Source organism: Carcharhinus amblyrhynchos, chromosome 21 (genome assembly GCF_965287045.1).
Source record: "Carcharhinus amblyrhynchos chromosome 21, sCarAmb.v2.hapA, whole genome shotgun sequence".
In the NCBI taxonomy this organism is placed as follows: domain Eukaryota; kingdom Metazoa; phylum Chordata; class Chondrichthyes; order Carcharhiniformes; family Carcharhinidae; genus Carcharhinus; species Carcharhinus amblyrhynchos.
In genome coordinates this window covers 525477-548632 of record NC_137344.1, presented here as the reverse complement: position 1 = coordinate 548632, position 23156 = coordinate 525477, and the positions used below count along the sequence as shown (strand labels likewise).

The 23156-nt window shown below is 43.9% G+C and overlaps 1 protein-coding gene across 1 annotated transcript in view; it reads right to left on the bottom strand.

Moving 5' to 3' along the window:
• The window catches only part of ube2o (ubiquitin-conjugating enzyme E2O), a 192987-nt gene that overhangs the window by 120000 nt on the left and 49831 nt on the right, over window positions 1–23156 (bottom strand). The window contains exons 4-7 of the mRNA XM_080209242.1: window positions 19416–19513; window positions 17307–17370; window positions 6911–7054; window positions 5265–5374 (exon numbers count right to left, since the gene is read on the bottom strand). Coding sequence (XP_080065368.1) covers window positions 5265–5374; window positions 6911–7054; window positions 17307–17370; window positions 19416–19513 — 416 coding nt within the window. The remainder of the gene's footprint in view (window positions 1–5264; window positions 5375–6910; window positions 7055–17306; window positions 17371–19415; window positions 19514–23156) is intronic.

The window sequence follows — 23156 nt, the reverse complement described above, 5'->3', positions numbered from 1 at the left end:
TTGAATGCACTGCCGAGTAGGGTAGTGGAGGTGGACACGCTGGGATCGTTTAAGTCTTATCTGGATAGTCACATGAGCAGACTGGAAATGGAGGGATAAAAACGAATGGTCTAGTTGGACCAATGAGCGGCACAGGCTTGTAGGGCTGAAGGGCCCGTTTCCTCTGCTGTACTGTTCTTTGTTCAATTATATTCCTTGGTTTTAGCCTGCCACCCTCCATAAGATCACCTTTTTCTTCTAAGCGCCAATGAATATGGCCAAAACTATTCAAAGCTTTTCAACCTCTTCATCCCAGGATTCCATCAATAAAGCCTTTCTGAACTGTTCCAAAAATAATTATATCCATTCTTGGTCAAAGAGATTAGAACTGTGCTCTCTGAAGCATGAGAAAAATGGGTCTTTCACTAAAGCCAAGCCAAGGTCCTCTCTTCCAACCAGCTCTTACAGCACAGCACCCCCTGACTTCCCCCATCAATTATGATCAACAGCAAGATCCTGGAAAACATGAACCTTTTTCCATATTTTGGGAGCCTCCTCTCAAGGAAGGCAAATATAGGTGGCAACATTCTTCAACACCTAAAGTTTATTTATTGTCACAAGTAGGCTTACATTAATGAAGTTGTTGTGAAAATCCCCTAGACGTCACACTCCAGGCCAAGGTGGCAGCTCAGCTTTTGGCCACATGAAGAAACAAGTATTTAACGACAAGTATCTCAAATCCAGAGTAAGGCAATGGTTTGCTGGGCAGCGTTGGTCATTACACTCCTATGTGCCTCAGACTTGGATAACCTAGTGCAGGCACCTCAAAGCACCAGATAAGCACAACGAATAGTTGTATCGCAGTAGCAAGAAAGGCAGTCCAACAGCATCTAAGCTAGTATACCCAACATCAAGGTGCCACTTGTTTTGTGCCTTGTCTTACAGCCTAATACCAGGAAGGTTTCCCTCTACTCTAAAACTACTTTACTTACACTATACATATAGAACATAGAACATTACAGCGCAGAACAGGCCCTTCGGCCCACGATGTTGCGCCGACCAGTTAAAAAAAAACAATGACCCACTAATCTAAACCAATCCCTTTTCGTCCATAAACCTATCCACGGATCTCTTAAACGCCCCCAAACTAGGTGCATTTACAACTGCAGCAGGCAGGGCATTCCAATCCCTCACCACCCTCTGGGTAAAGAACCTACCCCTGACATCCGTCCTATAACTACCACCCCTTAATTTAAAGCCATGCCCCCTCGTGCTAGCTTTCTCCATCCGAGGAAAAAGGCTATCACTGTCCACCCTATCTAAACCTCTAATCATCTTATATGTTTCAATAAGATCCCCTCTTAGCCGCCTTCTTTCTGGCCAAAACAACCCCAAATCCCTCAGTCTCTCCTCATAGGACCTCCCCTCCATACCAGGCAACATCCTGGTAAACCTCCTCTGCACCCTCTCCAAAGCCTCCACATCCTTCCTGTAATGTGGGGACCAGAACTGCACACAGTATCCAAGTGCGGCCGCACCAGAGTTGTGTACAGTTGCAACATGACGCTGCGGCTCCTAAATTCAATCCCCCTACCAATAAACGCCAAGACACCGTATGCCTTCTTAACAACCTTATCTACTTGATTCCCAACTTTCAGGGATCTATGTACACATACACCTAGATCCCTCTGTTCATCCACACTATTCAAAGTCCTCCCGTTAGCCCTATACTCAACACATCTGTTATTCCTACCAAAGTGAATCACCTCACACTTCTCCGCATTAAACTCCATCCGCCACCTCTCGGCCCAGCTCTGCAACCTGTCTAAGTCTCCCTGCAAACTATGACACCCTTCCTCACAATCAACCACACCTCCGACTTTGGTGTCATCAGCAAATTTACTAATCCACCCAGCTATACCCTCATCCAGATCATTAATAAAAATTACAAACAGCAGTGGCCCCAAAACAGATCCCTGAGGCACACCACTCGTAACCGAACTCCATGATGAATATTTACCATCAACCACCACCCTCTGTCTCCTATCTGCTAGCCAATTCCTGATCCAATTTCCTAGACTACCCTCAATCCCATACATCTGCATTTTCTGCAGAAGCCTACCATGGTGAACCTTATCAAACGCCTTACTAAAATCCATATATACCACGTCAACTGCCTTACCCCCATCCACCTCTTTGGTCACTTTCTCAAAAAAGTCAATAAGGTTGGTAAGGCACAACCTACCCGCTACAAAACCATGCTGACTATCTCCAATCAATTCATTACTCTCCAAATAACTATAAATCCTATCCCTAATAATTTTTTCTAAAACCTTGCCCACAACAGAAGTAAGACTCACCAGTCTATAATTCCAGGGGAAGTCTCTGCTCCCCTTCTTAAACAATGGGACAACATTCGCTATCCTCCAATCCTCCGGTACTATACCAGAGACCAACAACGACCTGAAGATCAGAGCCAGAGGCTCTGCAATCACCTCTCTTGCCTCCCAGAGAATCCTAGGGTAAATCCCATCCGGACCAGGGGACTTATCTATTTTCAAACCCTCAAGAATATCCAGCACATCCCCCTTATCAACTGCAATACTGTCTATTTTACACCCCTGCAACCCAGTGTCCTCCTCAGCTATATTCATGTCCCCCTGCGTGAACACCGAAGAGAAATATTGGTTCAATGCCTCACCAATCTCTTCCGGTTCCACACACAATTTCCCTCTGCTGTCTGTAACTGGCCCTAATCCTGCCCTAACCAACCTTCTGCTCTTGACATACCTACAGAACGCCTTAGGATTCTCCTTAATCCTATCTGCCAAAGTCTTCTCATGTCCTCTTTTAGCCCTTCTTAACTCACTCTTCAACTCCCTCCTAGCCAATCTAAAGCTTTCTAATGCACTACCTGAGCCCTCAAGCCTCATCCGAACATAAGCCTCCTTTTTCTTTTTAACCAACAAAACAACTTTTTTACTGCACCACGGTTCCCTAGCCCTACTAATTCCTCCTTGCCTGACAGGGACATACCTATCACGGACTCGCAGTAGCTGCTCCTTGAAAAAACTCCACATTTCAGACGTTCCCAGTCCCTGTAATCTCCTAGTCCAACCCATGCTTCCTAATTCTCTCCTAATAGCCTCATAATTACCCTTTCCCCAGCTAAAACTACTGACCCGAGGTTCATGCCTATCCCTTTCCATCACTAAGGTGAACGTAACCGAATTGTGGTTACTATCACCAAAATGCACACCAACTTCCAAGTCTAGCACCTGGTCTGGCTCATTTCCCAGCACCAAATCCAATATAGCCTCACCTCTAGCTGGCCTATCTACATACTGAGTCAAAAAACCTTCCTGCACGCTTTGTACAAAAACTGACCCCTCTAACGAGCTAGAGCTATAGCAATTCCAATCAATATCAGTAAAGAAAAGTCCCCCATAATAACATAATGAGAAACACTTGTGTATAATGAGAATCTCTTGTGTATAGACTATTCCATCTCCTGTACAGTCTCTAGCACATGCCACATGCTGTCACTGTTGCACGATACACATTATCTCACTACCATGACTATTAACGCAGCAAAGACAGACCGAGAGATCAATTAAGGGGAAAACACTTTACATAAGCAAGCTTGCAGGGAACATAAAAACTGTCTAAGAATTTCTATAAAATCAGTGAAGAGGAAGAGGTTGAAGACAAGTGTAGGTCCTCTACAGACAGAGGCAGGGGAATGTATAATAGAGACAAAGAAATGGCCAAGCAACTGAATACATACTTTGGTTCTGTCTTCACAAAAAAAGAACACAAATCAGATACCAGAAATGTTGGAGAATGCAAGATTTGGAGAGAGGGAAGAACCGAAGGAGATCAATATTAGTAGAGAAAAGGGGCTGGGAAAATTGATGGGATTGAAGGCAGATAAATCCCAACGACCTGATAATCTACATCAGAGAGTATGGGAGTGTACAGCAGGACCTGGGTGTCCTTATGCACCAGTCACTGAAGGTAAGCATGCAGGTGCAGCAGGCAATAAAGGCAGCAAATGGCATGTTGGCCTTCATTGCGAGAGGATTTGAGTACAGGAGCAGGGTTGTATTGCACAGGGCCTTGGTGAGGCCACACAAAGTACGTGTACAGTTTTGATCTCCTTTTCTGAGGAATGGTGTTCTTCCTCTCAGAGGGCAGCAAAGGTTTACCAGGCTGATTCCAGGGATGGTGAGATTGACATACGAGGAGAGATCGACTAGGTTAGGATTGTTTTTGCTGGAGTTCAGACAAATGGTGGTGGTGGTGGGAGGGGGGGCACGTGCAGAATCTCAGACTTATAAAAATTCTAACAGAGCTAGACAGGGTAGATGCAGTCCATCATGGCCAATTCTTGTCTCATACCATACCAGGGTATACTGGTGGCCTTGTTACACTATTTAAATTACTGAAAAGATCTGACAAGGTAACTACAGAGAAACTAATTACTCTGCTAGGGAAATTCAGAATAAGGGAACATGAGTTAGAACTGTGTTGCTTAAGGCCCAAATCAGTGAACATTTTTTCATGTAAAAGGTAATGGAAATCTTGAAGTCTCATCCCAAAAGCCTGTGCTGCTACAGTCAATTGGCGCTTTCAAGATTGAGTTTTGTTAGCTCAGAGCATTTTGGAAAATGAACCAAAAGTAGATAAATGGAGTCACAGTCCAGATCAGGTAGGACTTAACTGATCAGACTCAATGAACTGAATGTCCTCCTGCCCTTAATGTTATGGTTTGGAGTCAGTAAAAACAAATTCAATAGTAACCAGCAAAAGGGAATTACAGAAATAACTGGCTGGACATAACTTGCTATTATTGGGAAGGCTAACAGGTAGGAAAGGGCAGAGGAGCAGGATTCAGTGGATAGCTTTCAAACAGGCAGCATGGGCATATTCAGCCAGTCTCCTCGTGTGCAGCCAAAACAGAAAATGCTGGAAAATCTCAGCAGGTCTGGCAGCATCTGTAAGGAGAGAAAGCAGCTGATGTTGAGTCCAAGTGGCCCTTCGAAACACCAACTCTTTTCTCTTACAGATTGCTGCCAGACTTAGAGATTTTCCAGCATTTTCTCTTTTGGTTTCAGATTCCAGCATCTGCAGTAATTTGCTTTTCTCCTCCCATGCAGTTTAATTCTGTAACACTCCTAATAGGAAAACAAAAGAGGAACTTGGAACAATGGATAATTCAACACACTTGAGCTCAGCTTCCTCTTAGTTTTTTGAAAAGCAATGGAAATAAATTTCCAACATACCTGGGCAAATTGTCCTGTGTAATAATTGGAGATGGAGGGTAAACACTCTCACTCCCACCAAGACAAAAGCTCTTTGTTATCCAGGAAACTCGAAGTTCAACCACTTGCACCTAGAACAAACATAACACACCAGGTCACTTAGACTAACTAGGTCTCATTTCTTGGTACAACCTAGTGTAAATAACAGATTAAAGACGCAGGGGGGGAAGTTTAAGGGAGATGTGTAGGGGAAGTTTTTCCACAGCGTGTTGGGTGCCTGAAATGCGCAGCCAGAGGTGCAGGTGGAAACATTAGCAACATTTAAGAGGCAACTGGGTAGATACGTGAAAAGTGAGGGAAGAGGATATGGGCTGAGTAAGGGCAGAAAGATTTTAAGTTCAGTTTGGCCATCACCGACGGCACAGGCTTGGAGGGCCGAAGGGCAAGCTCCAGTGCTGTGTTTTTCTTAGTTCTATTAAAAATTAGATCAGAACTGGAACCACAAATACAACAGTCATCAACAAATCTAAACAGGGAATTTGGAAGAAACATCGTGAATCAGAGTACTGGGACTGTGGAATTCATCTGAAAAAGATGAATTTAAGGGGAAGCTGGTTAAGTAAGTGACGGAGAAAGAAATTGAGAGGTACGTCAAAGGGTTTACAAAAGGAACGAGGGGAGGTTCATATGGATCATGAACACCGACATGGACCTGTTGAGATAAATGGCCTGTGTATGCTGAAATACCTAGATGCCCCTACCCTGGCATACTTCAGTCTAGAGAACTGCGTTATGCAGCATTTTGTTAAATAGAAGAACAGATCAGAGAACATGAAAAATGCCAATGCTGTCCAAAATTAACACCAAAAAGCCAGTTCAGCCCACTTAGTTTAAATCCTTTCAATTTCAGCTTTGCAAACATATTCCCCCAGAACCAAAGACTTTGCTTTCCCGAAAGCTGCTTGATGGGTCACGGGAATAAAATCGTCGAATCGCTAACCGCAGCTGGCCGGAACAATGGTATCTGATCATTCAGGGTTAAGGTAAGGATCTCAGACACCTACGCAGCCTGTCAACAGTTTTGATACTTTAACAGGATTCAAGTATCGCAACCACCATCCAGCTGTACCTGCGGCTCTAGAGCAGCTCACCAATAATCTGCAGTAGTATTGTGTTAAACATAGACAGCTCTTATATAATGCAAAGTGCTGCTGGCCTGAATGTGAGGCAACAGCATCCTTTGCATCTCTTTTACTTAGTATGGGTAATTTTAGGACTAATATTAATTGCACGAACTTCTGGAACACTTTGCAAATTGGAACCTTTCCTGGGATCTTTTAAGAGTGTCAGAGAAGACATATTATTGCAAGATTCACCCTCTAAATAGGATGTGCCTAGGAGCTTTCCCAGCACCCCATTTCAGAGATGAACTGATCATTTATTCCAGTAGGTGTTATTGCTCATTCCACTTCCTGACACTTCCCCTGGGATCTGATCATGAGGCCTCTCTTCTAATCAGGATTCTTTCAATGGCCAGACTGGGGCACTTCAAAGACTCAGATATAAAATGGATTTCTATTTGAAAAAAATCCATTTACAGCTGTGGTTGTAGACACGGACATTAAACAGGAAGACTTTGGATTGAAATCCATACTCTGCGTAGTTACCTCTTCTACCACCGCTTTAAACTTGCTCTTTTTGCTCAGCACTGGTCGCACACCAGACAACCACTGAACATTTGAGAAAACTTTAGCTGCTCCAAACAACATTTGTCCTGGATAAAACCCATACGATTCATCAAAGAACTGGCCCTGGAACAGAAAGATATGGCTGCAAATTAGAATCACTCTATCTGTGGCAGCAACCAGAGATCAAAATAAACAGTACAAAATAAATTCCACCTTCCAAATGTGACTATAATGCAAGTATCTTCAAGAATCTATTCTTTATTATTACTGAAAAAAGAAACATTTGTCAAAGCCCTGTCTTGCACTCAGCCATTTCGCAAGAATACCAACACTGAGGAAATAACTCTATACTGTATGACAAGACAGTGTTGATTGGTTAGTAAGTGGGCTCTGATTGGTAGGGGTATTGCCATGGAGGATGTACCATTTAATGGTGATTTACAGTTAACTGCCAAGCATTGTTTGAAATTTGAGCCAACCTGCTTGACTGACTGATCCAGGCATTGCCCTGACAAACGAACCAGCGAATGACTGTCACTTATTTTGTTTAGCTGAAACCGGTGCAATGTGTTCATACTCTTTCTGCAAAGAACTGCGCTCTGGATTAATAGATGTAGCTTGCAGTACATGCAAATTTGCCACCCTGGAACCCCACTGATCTTAAATTGGTTTTCAGCAAAATTCTTAGCGCACAAAGGATTATTTAGCAAGCTTGTCCAATCGCAGAATCACATCTAATGCTGGACACTTCAGTTTTGTAAGAACAGGTCAGTTGGGTACAGTCTGTACTTGCCCATTGCAAACAGTGGAGGGATGTACTGTTTGAAAGGATTTGCCAGTCTTTGGAATGCACGGACTGCATACCCAGCACCACACGGAAAATTTCACACCAAAATTACAGGATGTGAGGATCATTGGCGATGCCAATATTTATTACTCTCCCTAACTGCCCTTCAGAAGGGGTGGTGAGTGGTTTTCTTGGAGTCCATGTGGTATAGGTACACCCATAGCAGTGTTGGGGAGTTCCAGGATTTTGCTCCACTGGAAATGAAGGAAGGTGATCCAATTCCAGGTCAGCATAGCGCACAGCTTGGAGGGGAACTTGCAGACGCTGGCACGCCTCAGCATCTGGTCACTTTGTTCTTCGATGTGGTCGATGTCATGTGTTTGGAAGATGCTGTCAAAGAAGCCTTTGAATTGCTGAAGTGCATCTTGCAATGTTCCAGACTGCTGCTACTGTGTATTGATGGTGAAGTGAATATTTAAAGCAGCGGATGGGATGTCAGTCAGTTGCACTCCGAGTGTTGTTGGAATTGGACTCATCCAGGCAGATGGAGAGCTTTTCATCACACTGCTGATTGCACCTTGCAGATGAACAGGTTTTAGAGATTTAGAAGGGGAGTTACTGGCCACAAAATTTCCATCCTCCGACTTACTCTTGTGGTCAGATTATTTAAAAAGGTATTTGTCGATGGTAACCCCACAGCACCATCTCCTCGCTCCTACCTTCCCTAGGATGGCAGGGAATTCAGCTATTGAATACCATTGAACGTTAGGGAAAACAGCTAGATTATTTCTTGTTGGATCACAGCCTGACAACTGTATTGTATTATTTGTCATTCATCAGCCCAGACAGGAATGTTGTCCAGGTCTTACCTCATTTGGAGACTTCAGTACCTGAGAGGTTGTAAAAGGTACCAAACATTCATTAGCAAATGCCCCCACACCTAATATTATGATGGAGGGTAGACTTTGACTCCAAAAGCAGTCTTTCTCCTGGCATGTTTTGCTTTCAGTCTATATCTGGACAAAGACTGTAATAAGGTCAAGGGCTGATTTAGTCTGGAAGAACTGAAACTGAGCATCGATGGGCAGGTTACTGCCGTGTAAGTGCCATATGTTAGCACTGATGACGACCCATCAGTTTGCTTATAATCAAAATGTAAAGCAATCGAGTGGTGATTGGTGGGAATGGATTTTTTTTATTCATTCATGGGACAAGGGTGTTGCTGGCTGGCCATCATTTATTGCTCAACCCTAATTGCCCTTGAGAAGGCGATGGTGAGCTGTCTTCTGGAATTGCTGCAAAAGGTTAGGGGGCACGGAGTTGGGGGTAAGGTGTTAGCGCGGATAGAGGACTGGTTGTCTAATAGGAAGCAGAGTTGGAATCAATGGGTGCTATTCGGGTTGGTGACTAGTGGAGTGCCGCAGGGATCGGTGCTGGGGCCTCAACTGTTTACCATTTACATAGATGATCTGGAGGAGGGGGCTGAGTGTAGGGTAACAAAATTTGCTGATGACATGAAGATGAGCGGAAAAGTGAATTGTGTGGAAGGCACGGAAAGTCTGCAGAGGGATCTGGATAGGCTGAGCAAGTGGGCGAGGACCTGGCAGATGGAGTATAATGTTAGCAAGTGTGAGGTTATCCACTTTGGCAGGAATAATAGTAGAAGAGATTACTATTTAAAGGGTGAAAAGCTGCAGCATGCTACGGTGCAGAGGGACCTGGGGGTCCTTGTGCACGAATCGCAAAAACCCGGTCTGCAGGTGCAGCAGGTGATCAAGGCGGCGAATGGGATGCTGGCCTTTATCGCGAGGGGGATGGAACATAAAACTAGGAGGTCTTGCTGCAACTGTACAGGGTACTGGTGAGGCCGCAGCTGGAGTACTGTGTGCAGTTTTGGTCGCTGCACTTGCGGAAGGATATATTGGCCTTGGAGGGAGTGCACAGAAGGTTCACTAAGCTCATACCAGGGATGAGGGGGTTAGCCTGTGAAGAGAGACTGAACAGACTGGGTCTGTACTCGGAGTTTAGAAGGCTGAGGGGGATCTTATAGAGATATATAAGATAATAAGAACATAAGAACATAAGAAATAGGAGGAGTAGGCCATCTAGCCCTTCGAGCCTGCCCCGCCATTCAATAAGATCATGGCTGATCTGTCGTGGCTCAGTTCCACTTTCCCGCCCTCTCCCCATAACCCTTAATCCCCTCTCTTATCAAGAACCCATCAACCCGCTTCTTAAAAATATTTAGCGAGGCAGCCTCCACCACTTCAACGGGCAGAGAATTCCAGAGATTCACCACCCTTTGAGTGAAGAAGTTCCTCCTCAACTCCGTTCTAAACTGCCTCCCCTTTATCTTGAGGCTGTGCCCCCTAGTCGTACTGTCTTTTTTGAGCGGGAAGAGTCTCTCCACCTCTATCCTATCCATCCCATTCATCATCTTATACGTCTCAATGAGATCTCCCCTCATTCTTCTAAACTCTAACGAGTACAAGCCTAGTTTATTCAGCCTCTCCTCATAGCTCAATCCCCTCAACTCTGGTATCAGCCTAGTAAACCTCCTCTGCACTCCCTCCAGGGCCAGAAGGGGATAGATAGGGTAGAAGTAGAGAGATTCTTCCCGCTTAGAAAGGATAGCAGGACTAGAGGGCACAGCCTCAAGATAAGGTGGGGGGGGGGGGGGGGGGGGGGCAGTTTAGATCAGAGTTGAGGAGGAACTTCTTCACTCAAAGGGTGGTGAATCTCTGGAATTCTCTGCCCGTTGAAGTGGCGGCTACCTCGCTGAATATATTTAAGTCACGGGTAGATAGGTTTCTGATAGACAAGGGAATTAAGGGTTGTGGGGGGAAAGCAGAGCTTATCCACTTCAGATCAGCCATGATCTTATTCAATGGTGGGGCAGGCTCGAAGGGCTAGATGGCCTACTCCTGCTCCTATTTCTTGCATTCTTATCTTACGTTCAGTCCATGTTCTGTGGGTTGAGCTACAACTTGATGTCGTGACTTGCCTGAACTTGCAACATCTCACTTACTGTCCTGTCTGGAGACAATACACATCTTTTTAACCTACGTTTAATGCTATCTCCACTCGCATTGTCTGCACATTAAAGACTTGAATAGTAGATTAGCTGTAAAGATTTGCATTCTAATCAGTATTCTATAAACCGTGTGCCTTTATATGCCTGTTTCTGATCAGAACTTTCCACTCAGTGAGGTCATGCCTCACAAACTTGGTTGAATTTTTTTCAGGGGGTGACAAAAATGATTGATGCAGGAAGTGCCATGGATGTCATCTATATCGATTTTAATAAAGCGTTTGACAAGGTCCCTCATGGCGGGCTGCTGCAAAAGGCTAAATCTCACAGGGTAAAAGGTGAGCTAGCTAGATGGGTGGAGAACTGGCTTGGCCATGGAAGACAGAGGGTAGTAGTGGAGGGGACTTTTTCCAGTTGGAGGTCTGTGACCAGTGGTGTTCCACAGGGCTCTGTACTGGGACCTCTGCTCTTTGTGATATATATAAATGATTTGGAAGAAGGTGTAACTGGTCTGATCAGTAAGTTTGCAGACGACACAAAGATTGCTGGACTTGCGGATAGTGATGAACATTGTCAGAGAATACAGTAGAATATAGATAGGCTGGAAAATTTGGCAGAGAAATGGCAGATGGAATGTAATCCAGATAAATGCAAAGTGATGCATTTCGGTAGATCTAACGTATGGAGGAACTATACAATAAATGGCAGAACCATCAGGGGTATAGATGCACAGAGGGATCTGGGTGTGCAAGTCCACAGATCCTTAAAGGTGGCAGCACAGGTGGAGAGGGTGGTGAAGAAGGCATATGGCATACTTGCTTTATTGGACAGGGCATAGAGTATAAAAGTTGGCATATGATGTTGCAGCTGTATAGAACGTTGGTTAGGTCACCTTAGGGTTAGGGTCAGGGTTACTGCGTCCAGTTCCGGTCGCCACACTACTAGAAGGACGTGGAGGCTTTGGAGAGAGTACAAAAAAAAGGTTTACTAGGATGTTGCCTGGTATGGGGGGTCTTAGCTATGAGGAGAGATTGAGCAAACTGGGGTTGTTCTCCCTGGAAAAACAGAGACCTCATAGGTGTATAAAATTATGAGGGGTATGGATAGGATGAACAGTGGGAAACTTTCTCCCAGATCAGAGGTGATGAACACAAGGGGTCACAAGCTCAAGGTTAAGGGGGCAAGGTTCAATACAGATGTCAGGGGGACGTATTTTACACAGGAGCCTGGAATGTGCTGCCAAGCAAGGTGGTTGAGGCAGACACACTGGGATCATTTAACACTCATCTAGATAGCCACATGAACAGACTGGGAATAGAGGGATAGAACGAACGTTCTTGTTGGGCGCATGAGCGGTGCAGGCTTGGAGGGCCGAAGGGCCTGTTCCTGTGCTGTACTGTTCTTTGTTCTCATCTGATGAGGAAACAGCATTCTGAAAGCCTGTGGGTTTACTAGCAAATAAACTTGTTGGACTTTAACCTGCTGTTGCAAGACTTCTTATTGAGCAACGTCAGGAGGGAGGGAATTCCAGGATTTTGATCCAGTGACTGCAAAGGAACAGTGATATTCTTCCAAGTGGGGATGATGAGTGGGAGGGGAATTTGCAGGTGGTGGTGTTCCTATTTATCTGCTGCCCTTGTTCTTCTAGATGGAAGTGGTTGTGCATTTGGAAGGTGCTGTCTAAGGATCTTTGGTGAATAGTTGCAGTGCATCTTGTAGATAGTACACACTGCTGTCATTGAGCATTGGTGGTGAAGGGATTGAATGTTTGTAGATGTGGTGCCAGTCAAGCAGACTGCTTTGACCTGGATAGTGGCAAGTTTGAGTGTTGTTGGAGCTACACGCATCCAGGCAAGTGGGGAGAATTCCATCACACTCCGGATACATAGTTGATAGGCTTTGGGAAATCAGGAGGAGTTACTTGCAATCAGAGGTTTACAGACGGAAACAGGTCTTTCGGCTCAACTTATCCCATGCCGCCATTCTTTTAATATAAACCCCTAAACTAATCCCAATTGCCTCTAAGGTCACCCCTCAGCCTTCTATGCTCCAGAGAAAAAAGTCCCAGTCTATCCAGCCACTCCTTATAACTCAAACCATCAAGTCCCAGTGGTATCCAAGTAAATCTTTTCTGCATTCTTTCTAGTTTAATAATATTCGTTGTACTTGCTGCAGTATTTCTAGCCTCTAATCTGCTCGTAGCCAGTGTTTGTGTGGCGAGTTCAGTTGAGTTTCTGGTCAATGGTAACTCAAGGATGTTGATAGTGGGCGTTCGGTGATTGTTACACCATTGAATGTCAAAGGGCAGCGGTTAGAGTGCCTCTTATTGGTGATGGTTCTTGCCTGGCATTTGTGTGGTATGAATGTTACTTGCCACTCGTCAGCCCAAGCCTGGATATTTTCCAAATATTGTTGCATTTCAACATGGATAGCTTCAATATCTGAAGAGTTGCGAATGGTGCCGAACATTGCACAATCAGCGAACATCCCCACTTCTGACCTTATGACAAAGGCAAGGTCAATGCAACAGCTGAAGATTGTTGGGCCTCGGACACTACCCTGAGGGATTCCTGCAGAGATGTCCTACAGCTGAGATGATTGACCCTCCTCAACCACAAGAATCTTCTTACATACCAGTTATGACTCCAACCTGCAGAGTGTTTGCTCCCTGATACTCACTGATTCCAATTGCGCTAGGGGGCTTTCTTTGCCACACTCGGTCAAACAAGGCCTTTATGTCAGGGCAGTCACTCTTGCCTCACTTCTGGAATTCAGCTCTTTTATACATGTTTGAACGAAGGCTGTAATGAAGTCAGAAGCTCAGCGACCCTAGCAAAACTCAAACTAGGCGTTGCTGAGCAGGAGCTGTTTGATGGCACTGTTGATGACCCCTTCCATCATTCCAATGATGACAGAGTAGACCAATCGGGCAGTAATTGGTTGGGTTGGATTGGATTTGTCCTGCTGTGTACAGGAAATACCTGGACAACTTTTCACACTGTTGGGTAAATCCCAGTGTTGTAACTATACTGGAAGAGCTTGGCTAGGGGAACAAGTTCTGGAGCACAAGTCATCAGTGCTATTGCCAGAATGTTACAAGGGCTCATTGCCTTTCCAGTATCCAAAGTCTCCAACCTTTTCTTGATATCACATGGAGTGAATCAAATTGGCTGGAGACTGGCATCTGAGATGCTGGGGACCACTGGAGGAGGCTGAGTTGGATCATCCATTCAGCACTTCTGGCTGAAGATTGTTGCGAATACTTCTGATGCTATTAGAAGTTTATAAAATTGTGAAGGGCATAGATAGGGTGAACAGTTGGAAGCTTTTTCTCAGGTCAGAAATGACAAACACAAGGGGTCACAAGTTCAAGGTAAGAGGGGGCATGGTTCAATGCAGATATACAGGGAACGTATTTTACAGAAGGCGGTGGGGGCCTGGGATGCACTACCAAGCAAGGTGGTTGAAGCAGACATGCTAGGATCATTTAAGACTTATCTAGATAGCCACATGAACAGACTGGGAATAGAAGAATATAAACGGATGGTCTAGTTAGGAATACATGATTGGTGCAGGCTTGGAGGGCCGAAGGGCCTGCTCTTATGCTGTATCATTCTTTGTTTATTCTGTCTTGTTAACGTTGTACAAGACATTGGTAAGACTACGCTTGGAACACTAATTCTGGTCACCCAATTACAGTAAGATTATTATTAAACTAGAAAGAGTGCAGAAAAGATTTACTAGGATGCTACCGGGTCTTGATGGATTGAGTTATAAGAAGAGGCTGAATAGGCTGGGACTTTTCCTCTGGAGCGTAGGGGGCTGAGGGGTGACTTTATAGAAGTTTATAAAATAATGAGCGGCACAAACAAGATAGATAGTCAATATCTCTTCCCAAAGGTAGGGGAGTCTAAAACTAGAGGGCATAAATTTATAATCCAGAAAATTATAGGTACATTTGATGTCAGTAGTACGTAAATTATTGGAGGGAGTACTAAGAGATAGGATCAACAAATACTTGGATACACAGGGCCTTATTAGGGAGAGTCAACGTGGCTTTGTGCGTGGTAGGTCATGTTTAACCAATTAGAATTTTTCAAGGTTACCAGGAAAGTGGATGAAGGGAAGGCAGTGGATGTTGTCTACATGCACTTAGATAGTTACATGCATAGGATGGGTATAGAGGGATATGGGCCAAATGCAGGCAATTGGGATTAGCTTAAGGATTTTAAAAATAAGGGTGGCATGGACAAGTTGGGCTGAACGGCCTGTTTCCATACTGTAACCCTCTATGACTATGACTCAATGACCTTAACCAGCTCAAATCAGTGCTGCTGCCGCCAAGCCACTCTTGGTGATGGACATTGAAATCCCCTACCCAGAGTACATCTTGCACCCTTGCCACCTTCACTGCTTCCTCCGAGCGTTGTTCTACATGGAGGAATACTGATTCATCAGAAGGAGAATGGTACATGGTAACCAGTAGGAGGTTTCCTTGCCCATGTTTAACCTGGAGTCATGAGATTTTATGGGATCCGAAGTCAATTTTAAGGACTCTCATGGCAACTCCCTTGAAACTGTATACCACTGTGCTGCCACCTCTGCTGGGTCTGTCCTGCCAGTGGGACAGGACATATCCAGGGATGGTAATGGTGGTGTCTGGGTGTTATCTGCAAGGTATGATTCCGTGAGAATGACTGTCAGGATGTTGTTTGACTAGTCGCTGAGACAAATCTCCCAACTTTAGCATTAGCCTTCAGATGTTAGTAAGGAGGACTTTGCAGAGTCAGAGATGTTTCTTTTGCTGTTGTCTTTTTCAGTGCCCAGGTCAATGCCAGGTGGACCGTCCGGTTTCACTTCTTTGTTGAGACTTGGTAGCGATTGTTACAACTGAGTGTCTCGCTCGGCCATTTCAAATGGCAGTTGAGAGTCAACCACATTGCTGTGGTTCAGGAGTCACATGAAGGCAAGGACAGCAGATTTCCTTCCCTAAAGGACATTAGTGGACCAGATGGGTTCTTCCAAGAATTGGCAATGGTTTCATGGTCATTAAGATTCTTAATTCCAGATTTTTTTGATTGAATTCAAATTCCACCATCTGCCATGGCAGACTTCGAACCCAGGTCCCCAGAACATTATCTGGATTTCTAAATTATTAGTCGAGCAATAATACCACTAGAATGTCACTTCCCCCAAATTTATCCTTTTTAGGGATCAGATAAACCTGGGTCATTTTCCATGTTAACAAACGAGAAGCCATTCAGCCCTTCAAACCTGCTCCACCATGCACCTTGATCATTTAATTAAATATCCTGATTCCGCTCCTCCCCACCCATCCTCCCACGTCCCTTGATCCTTTTAGCCCCAAGAGCTATATCCAATTTCTTCTTGAAATCAGACAATGTTTTGACCTCAACTACTTTCTGTGATAGTGAATTCCACACATTCATCCCCCTCTGGGTGAAGAAATTTCTCCTCACTTCAGTTCTAAAAGGTTTACCTCTTATCCTCAAACTCTGACCCCTAGTTCTGGACTCCCACACCATTGGGAACACTCTTTCTGAATCTACCCTTATTACCATGTTACAATTTTATGTTTTGTGGCGATCCCCTCACTTCTAAACTCCAGTGAATATATAATCCTAACCGATTTAGTCTCTCCTCCTATCAGACCTGCCATCCTAAGAATCAGCCTGGTAAACCTTCACTGTACTCCCTCTATGCTTCGGGCATCCTTCCTCAGATAAGGACACCAAAACTGCACACAATATCCCAGATGCGGCCTCACCAACACCCTGTACAATTGCCGCAAAACACTGCTGTTCCTATACTTAAATCCTCTCGCTATGAGAGCCAGCATACCATTTGCCTTCTTTACTGCCTGCTGTACCTACACGCTTACATTCAACAACTGATGCACGAGGGAACCAAGGTCTTGTTGAAAATCCACCTCTCAACGTATACCCATTCAAGTGATAATCTGTCTTCCTCTTCCTGTTACCAAAGAAATAGTTATCCTCAATCCTAGAATCACTATATTAGAAGGATTAAACATTAAATATGTGTGCATTCATTGTCCTATCACTGAACAAAGTGAGCTGGTGACACCAAGCTTGGCCATCTTGTGCTGATGATAAAACAGATCAACAGTAATGAAAGTGGAAAGCATAGATAGACTGAGGCACAATTTTTGCACTTGTAATGATGCATCACGTGCCTTTTCAGTCTGTAGGTGTTTTTCTGTAAGGCAACCAACCAGCGCTACATCACATGGCCCTCTTACATTTTAACACATAGCCACCATCTCAAAGGAAGACAGGCCGTCGAGAAAACGTTGCAATCAGAAACATTTGTATCGTGTTTCCCCATCCATTAATAAGCCCATGCACAGAAAATTCCAATCCAACACTTGACATCATTGGTTCAGCTCACTGGTACATTAACATTCACTTAGCAACCAAATTCATAAATTTTTTATTTGATAAATGTGTTTCCAAGAAGGCTGTGAGATAACATTTTCCCCACACCCTCTTCCGTTCAAACAACTATAAACTTACCGAATCACTGACATGGGGACATAAATCAACGAGCTTACTGCCATCACTGGTACTCATTGAGCATCTATAAAGAGAGGAACAGACTGACTTTCAATACACTAAGTATGGACTGCAACATATTAAGTGGGACCCACAAAATGAACGAGGTTTAAAAACAGGGCAATATGGTACATCAGTAAAGATGGTACAGTAAAAGCTGGAGATACAAACAATGTAGGGTTTGGGATGAGAGTGTAACAGAACAAATGAAATATCAAACCATAATGGATATCAGTATGGCTCAGTTGTACACTCTGAACTGAGTCAGAAGGTAATGGGTTCAAGCCCCAATGCAGAAACAAGTCACAATCCATGCCAATGCTCCCAAGTACAGCACTGAGGAACAGCCACCGTCATCACCTCTCAAGAAACTGACATACAAGATCCTATGAAATTTTTGACTTTTTTCTTGTTCCTGGCCAATATCTATCCCTCAACAAAAGAGCATCATTTATCTCATTGTTGTTTTATGGGGCAGCCAGCAGTTTGTGCACAGCATAGAACACTACAGAACAAACAGGCCCTTCGGCCCACAAGTTGCGCCGATCACATCTATACCTACCAAGCCACAGAACTATCTGTAACTTCCAATGCCATTAGATCCCATATACTCATCCAGAAGTCTTTTTAAAAAAAACCCAGCAACTTCGCCTCTACCATCACCAACAGCAGCCGACTCCACACAGTCATCACCCTCTGAGTGAAAAACTTACCCCTAACGTCTCCTCTGTACTTGCTTCCCAGCACCTTAAACCTGTGTCCTCTCGTAGCGACCATTTCAGCCCTGGGAAATAGCCTCCGAGAATCCACCCTATCTATTCCTCTCAACATTTTATAAACCTCTATCAGGTCACCTCTCAACCTTTGTCTCTCCAGGGAGAAGAGACCTAGTTCCGTCAACCTATCTTCATAAGGCATGCCTCCCAATCCAGGCAACATCCTTGTAAATCTCCTCTGCACCCTCTCAATAGCTTCCACATCCTTCCTGTAGTGAGGCGGCCAGAACTGCGCACGGTACCCCAAGTGGGGTCTGACAAGGGTCTTATAAAGTTGCATTAGGGTTAGCAGTGTTGCCTAAATCTGTACCTGCCCTTCAAAAAGGATAGCACAGTGGTTGGAAAGCTCTTTGGGCTATCCTGAGATCGTGAAAGTCACTACAGAAATAAGTTCATTGGCTATCCTGAAAGTTTTATAAAAAATTTCACAACTTTCAGTCTTGAATTAGGATACATATCTCTGCTACATTGAGGAAAAGTTGTCTATGGAAATATAGAAAGAGATTACACAGGCCTCCTATATTTTAAGTTAATCACAGGAAAGTAAAATAAAACAAAGGAAATGTTTCTTCATATCTCTTGATAGTGTCAAAGGCATACTATTGCAAGTTCTGTAAGTTCATGGGCTACAAAATACACTGAGCTTCTCAAGGTGATGTTTTAAATAGAAAATGAAAATAAGTGCAATTTCAAAAACATTTGCAATAATTCCCCTTTCTCTCTGTCAAACGGATTAAACTCCCTGTGCTGTTCAATAAGTATTAGATGCCTCCTAATATTTTCTTCAACTCAATACGTGACAGCATTGAGTACATTCAGCAAGCGGATTGCTGCAATTCAAGGCAGCATTTCACCACAACCTTCTCAAAGGTAATGAGGGATGGACAATAAATAGCAGCCTGGCTAGAGTGATGCCTATATCCTGAAGACAGATTCAAGTGATTATATTCTAATGTGAGGATCCCACATTGGACCAGATATCGTACTTGTGCACTTTTATCAAAACAACAATCAACTACAAATTGGGAGCACAAAGTCTGGCAATTCTTTGCCTTCCTCAATCACAGGAAATAAGTCAAATTGTAATATTTATACTGCTGCTCCTATGGAGAGCAGCAAGTTTCATCACAGGCTGGAGATTGAATCTGATGTTTTTGATCTGCACAACTCAGAACCAACTGAATAATTATTAATACCATGTAATTAAGCTCATTAGAAAATCAAATCCTAGGGCAAAGTCACTTCTATTTTTGCACAATGTACGCAATTCAAATGAAAGAGGATGGAGTCATACCTGGCTCCGTTTGATAGTTTTAGGATAAGCTGGGCCACAATGTTGTCAACTTTTCCTAGCCAGCAATCAAAGGCTATGTAGTCACCATAGACAAATGGCTGAAAAGGAATATTTGTATTAGATTAGATTTAAACATGAGTCAGCTCTGATAGAACACTAAAATCTTGTTTTCCTTTACAAAAAGTACATCATGCCACAAACAATCATGCATTTCGAAAGTCATTGGAGTCACTGATGTCACAGGAAAGCACAAGTCCTTGTACAAACACGTTTAGTTCCATGCAATAACTTCTGCAGGCATGGCAATAGTGCTGATGGGGCCTCGGGATCTGCAAGCACTGGAGTGAAAGACCAGTTAGGCTCAAGCAGCAGCAGGAGGACAAACAGGCTAACATTATAGTAGAAAACAGCTTCATGGCTATTGGGAAGAAAAATCAGGGGTGGGACTAATTAGCTTGCTCTTTCAGAGTCAACATAGGAATGACGAACATTCTTTGTAGTATTAGGCTAAGGGGTGGCAGATTTAAGAGAGAAATGAGGAGGGTTACTTCAATCAAAGGATTGTGAATCTGTGGAATTCCCTACCCAAGAGCACAGTGAATGCCAGAACATGAGATGGAGAGGTTTTGATTAGCAGTAGGACGAAGGGCTATAATCTACTGAGTTGTCTACTCTGCTCATGGTTCTGATGTTTATTGTATGAAACAGAAGAAAACACAGATTTGATTGAACATGGCTAGAAAGTCCACTAAACAAATAAAACTTTAGGTTCTGAAGGTGAACGAGGCTGTGGAAGAGACACATTTAAAGGAATATCCTTCAGTAGCAGAGGAAAGAGCTAAATGATTTCTGGGATATGTAGGTGGCCAAGACTTATAGGAATGTGATGGTAGGGTTTATTTATTTTCATGGGAGAGGGCGTAACAGTAAAGCCAGCATTTACTGTCCATTCCTAAATACATTGACAGGGTGGTGGTAAGCTTCTTTCTTGAACCACTGTGATCCATGTGGTGTAGTTAGACATATCCAGTTAGAGGATTCTGGCTCAGCGGCAGTGAAGGAAAGGCGATGTAGTTGCAAGTGGTGTGTGGCTTGGAGATGAACTTAAAAATGCTCACGCCCCCTGCATTTGCTGCTCATATCCTTCTAAGTGCTAAGGTTCACAGCTTTGGAAGATGCCTTGTTGAGTTGCTGCAGTGCACTTGTAGATGGTACACACAGCTGCTACCGTGCCTAAGTGTTGGAGTAGTGAACGGTTAATGTGGTAGAAAGAGTTCCAATCAAGCTGCTGTCTCATCCTTGATGCCTCTAAGTGTTATTAGAGCTGCACTCATCCAGTGTTCCATCACAGTCCTGATATGTGCCTCACAGCTGATGCACAGGCTTTGGGGAATCAGGAGGCGAGTTACTCAGCGCAGAATTCCAAATCTCCAAACTGCTCTCATAGCCAAAGTATTTAGATACAAACATAGAAACTAGGTGCAGGAATAGGTGATTCAGACCTTTGAGCCTGCTCTGCCATTCAACGTGATCATGGCTGATTCTCTATCTCAATGCCATATTCTTGCTTTCTTCCCATACCCCTCAATGCCATTAAAATCTAAACAACCTCTCTTTCTTGAATAATTTCAGTGACTGGGCCTCCGCAATCTCCTGTCAGAGAATTACACAGGTTCGCTCCCCTTTAAATGGTCTGTCCTGCATCTTGAGTTCTAGATTCCCCGACCGGGGGAACATCCTCTCTGCATCCAGTCTGTCCAGCCATGAGAATTTTATATATTTCAATCAAATCCCCTCTCATCTTTCTAAATTTGAGTGAATACAGGCCTAGTCGACGCAATGTCTCCTCTTGGACTGTCCCACCAGCCCCGGTATCGGTATCAGCCTAGTGAACTTCTGCTGCACCCCCTCTCTGGAAAGTATACTCTTTCTTGGGTAGGGAGACCAAAACTGCACACAGTACTCTAGATGTGGTCTCACCAAGGCCCTGTATAACTGCACAAGGCATTCCTACTTCTGAACTCAAATCCTCTTGTAGTGAAGGCCAACATACCACCTGAAGTGAAGGCAAAGAATCTGGGAAGGGGCTGAACATAGAGTTTCACTGGTTTTGAGGTGAGTGGGGAGAGGGGAAAAGTGTACAGAGGGTCATTCTTTTTTTCCCCCACAAACAGGGTGGAGTGTGTCTGGAGCAAGCTGCCAGAGGTGGTAGTAGTTTGTCTTTTAAAAAGCATTTACAAAGTTACAGGGGTAAAACAGAGGGATATGGGTCAAATGTGGGCAATTGGGATTACTTTAGGGGTTTTAAAAAAAGGGCAACATGGACAACATGGGCCGAAGAGCCTGTTTCCATGCTATAAACTTCTATGACTCTAAAAGCAAGCTGAAGCCAAGTGACGACAGCAAAAGGGGCACATAGAAACCTGGACACTCCACCCACGGGCTCCTCTAACCACCGACTGCCCTACATGACAAAGACTGCAGGTCGCGCAATGGATTTCTGTCAGAGAACTCGTCATCCTCAACTCCAAAGTATTCCTAAGGAAGATTTATATGGGCTGGTCCAGTTCAGTTTTTGATCAGTAGTAACCACCAAGATGTTGATAGTAGGTCATTCAATGATGGTAACACCATTTAATTTGAAGCGGAGATAGTTAGATCAATGCTTACTGGAGATAGTCGTTGCCTGGCACTTGTGGTGTGAATTTCATTTGCCACTTATTAGTCAAGGTTGACCTCAGAACGTTGCCCGGTCTTGCTGAACAACCAACTGTTTATGTACGAGTCATGAATGGCTTGGAACATTGTGCAATGAACAACCTGACTTATGATCTTATTGATGAAGCAGCTGAAGATAGCTGGGCCTAGGACACCACCCTGAAGAACTCCTGCAGTGATGTCCTGAGTTTATAAAATGTTCTTGAAACACATTGAAGCAGATTTCTCAGGGGTAAGGGGCTGAGAAGTTTCAAGGGAAATGACAAGCTGATGAAATGGTGATTATTTGAACAGATACAATGTGTAGGGTTAGGGGAAAGGCAGAATGGAACTGGATCACAATGTTCAATCAGACATGATGGTTTCCTACACCGTAACAACTCTGCCATCTAAAACCCACTAAGTGCGTTAGAGGCAAATAGAATTGTGATTTTCAAAAGGAAATTGGACAAGATCCCAAAGGGGAAAAAAAATTCCAGGACACCAGAACAAGTTTAGAGGTGTGGGACTAGTTGAACTGCTCTTTCAGGAGCTCAACTGGTCCTATTCTGTACTGTAACAAATCTACAGATGCACAGTGCAAGACAAAGTGGCAGCAGCTTTTTGGGGAGTGGGGGTGCAAATTAAGGGGAGAATATTTTACCAACAATGCCTTGTGGTAACAGAACAATAAATCTTTTCCCTCCATATCAATGCAGAGAAACAAGAAAACTTTCCCTCAACAACTGCCTTTCAGACAATGGAACTGTGTGCTCAATATCTGGTTACAAAGACCGGGTTGGAGGAGGGGCTCAATTATTTAAAATGCTTTGGAGTCGTATGGATCTTAAATACAACCTGCCCAATGTTTTTTTTTCTACCACTGGATTCTTCAGCAGCGCTTAATCATGAAGGAATTTTAAATGCACTCTAATGGCACAGCTCTGTTCCACTATGGTTGGGTCTTTAGCCAGCCTCTGCTTAGTTTGGCACAATAGGCTGTATGTTGCAGTAGGACAGTAAAACTGCATCAGATGGATAACC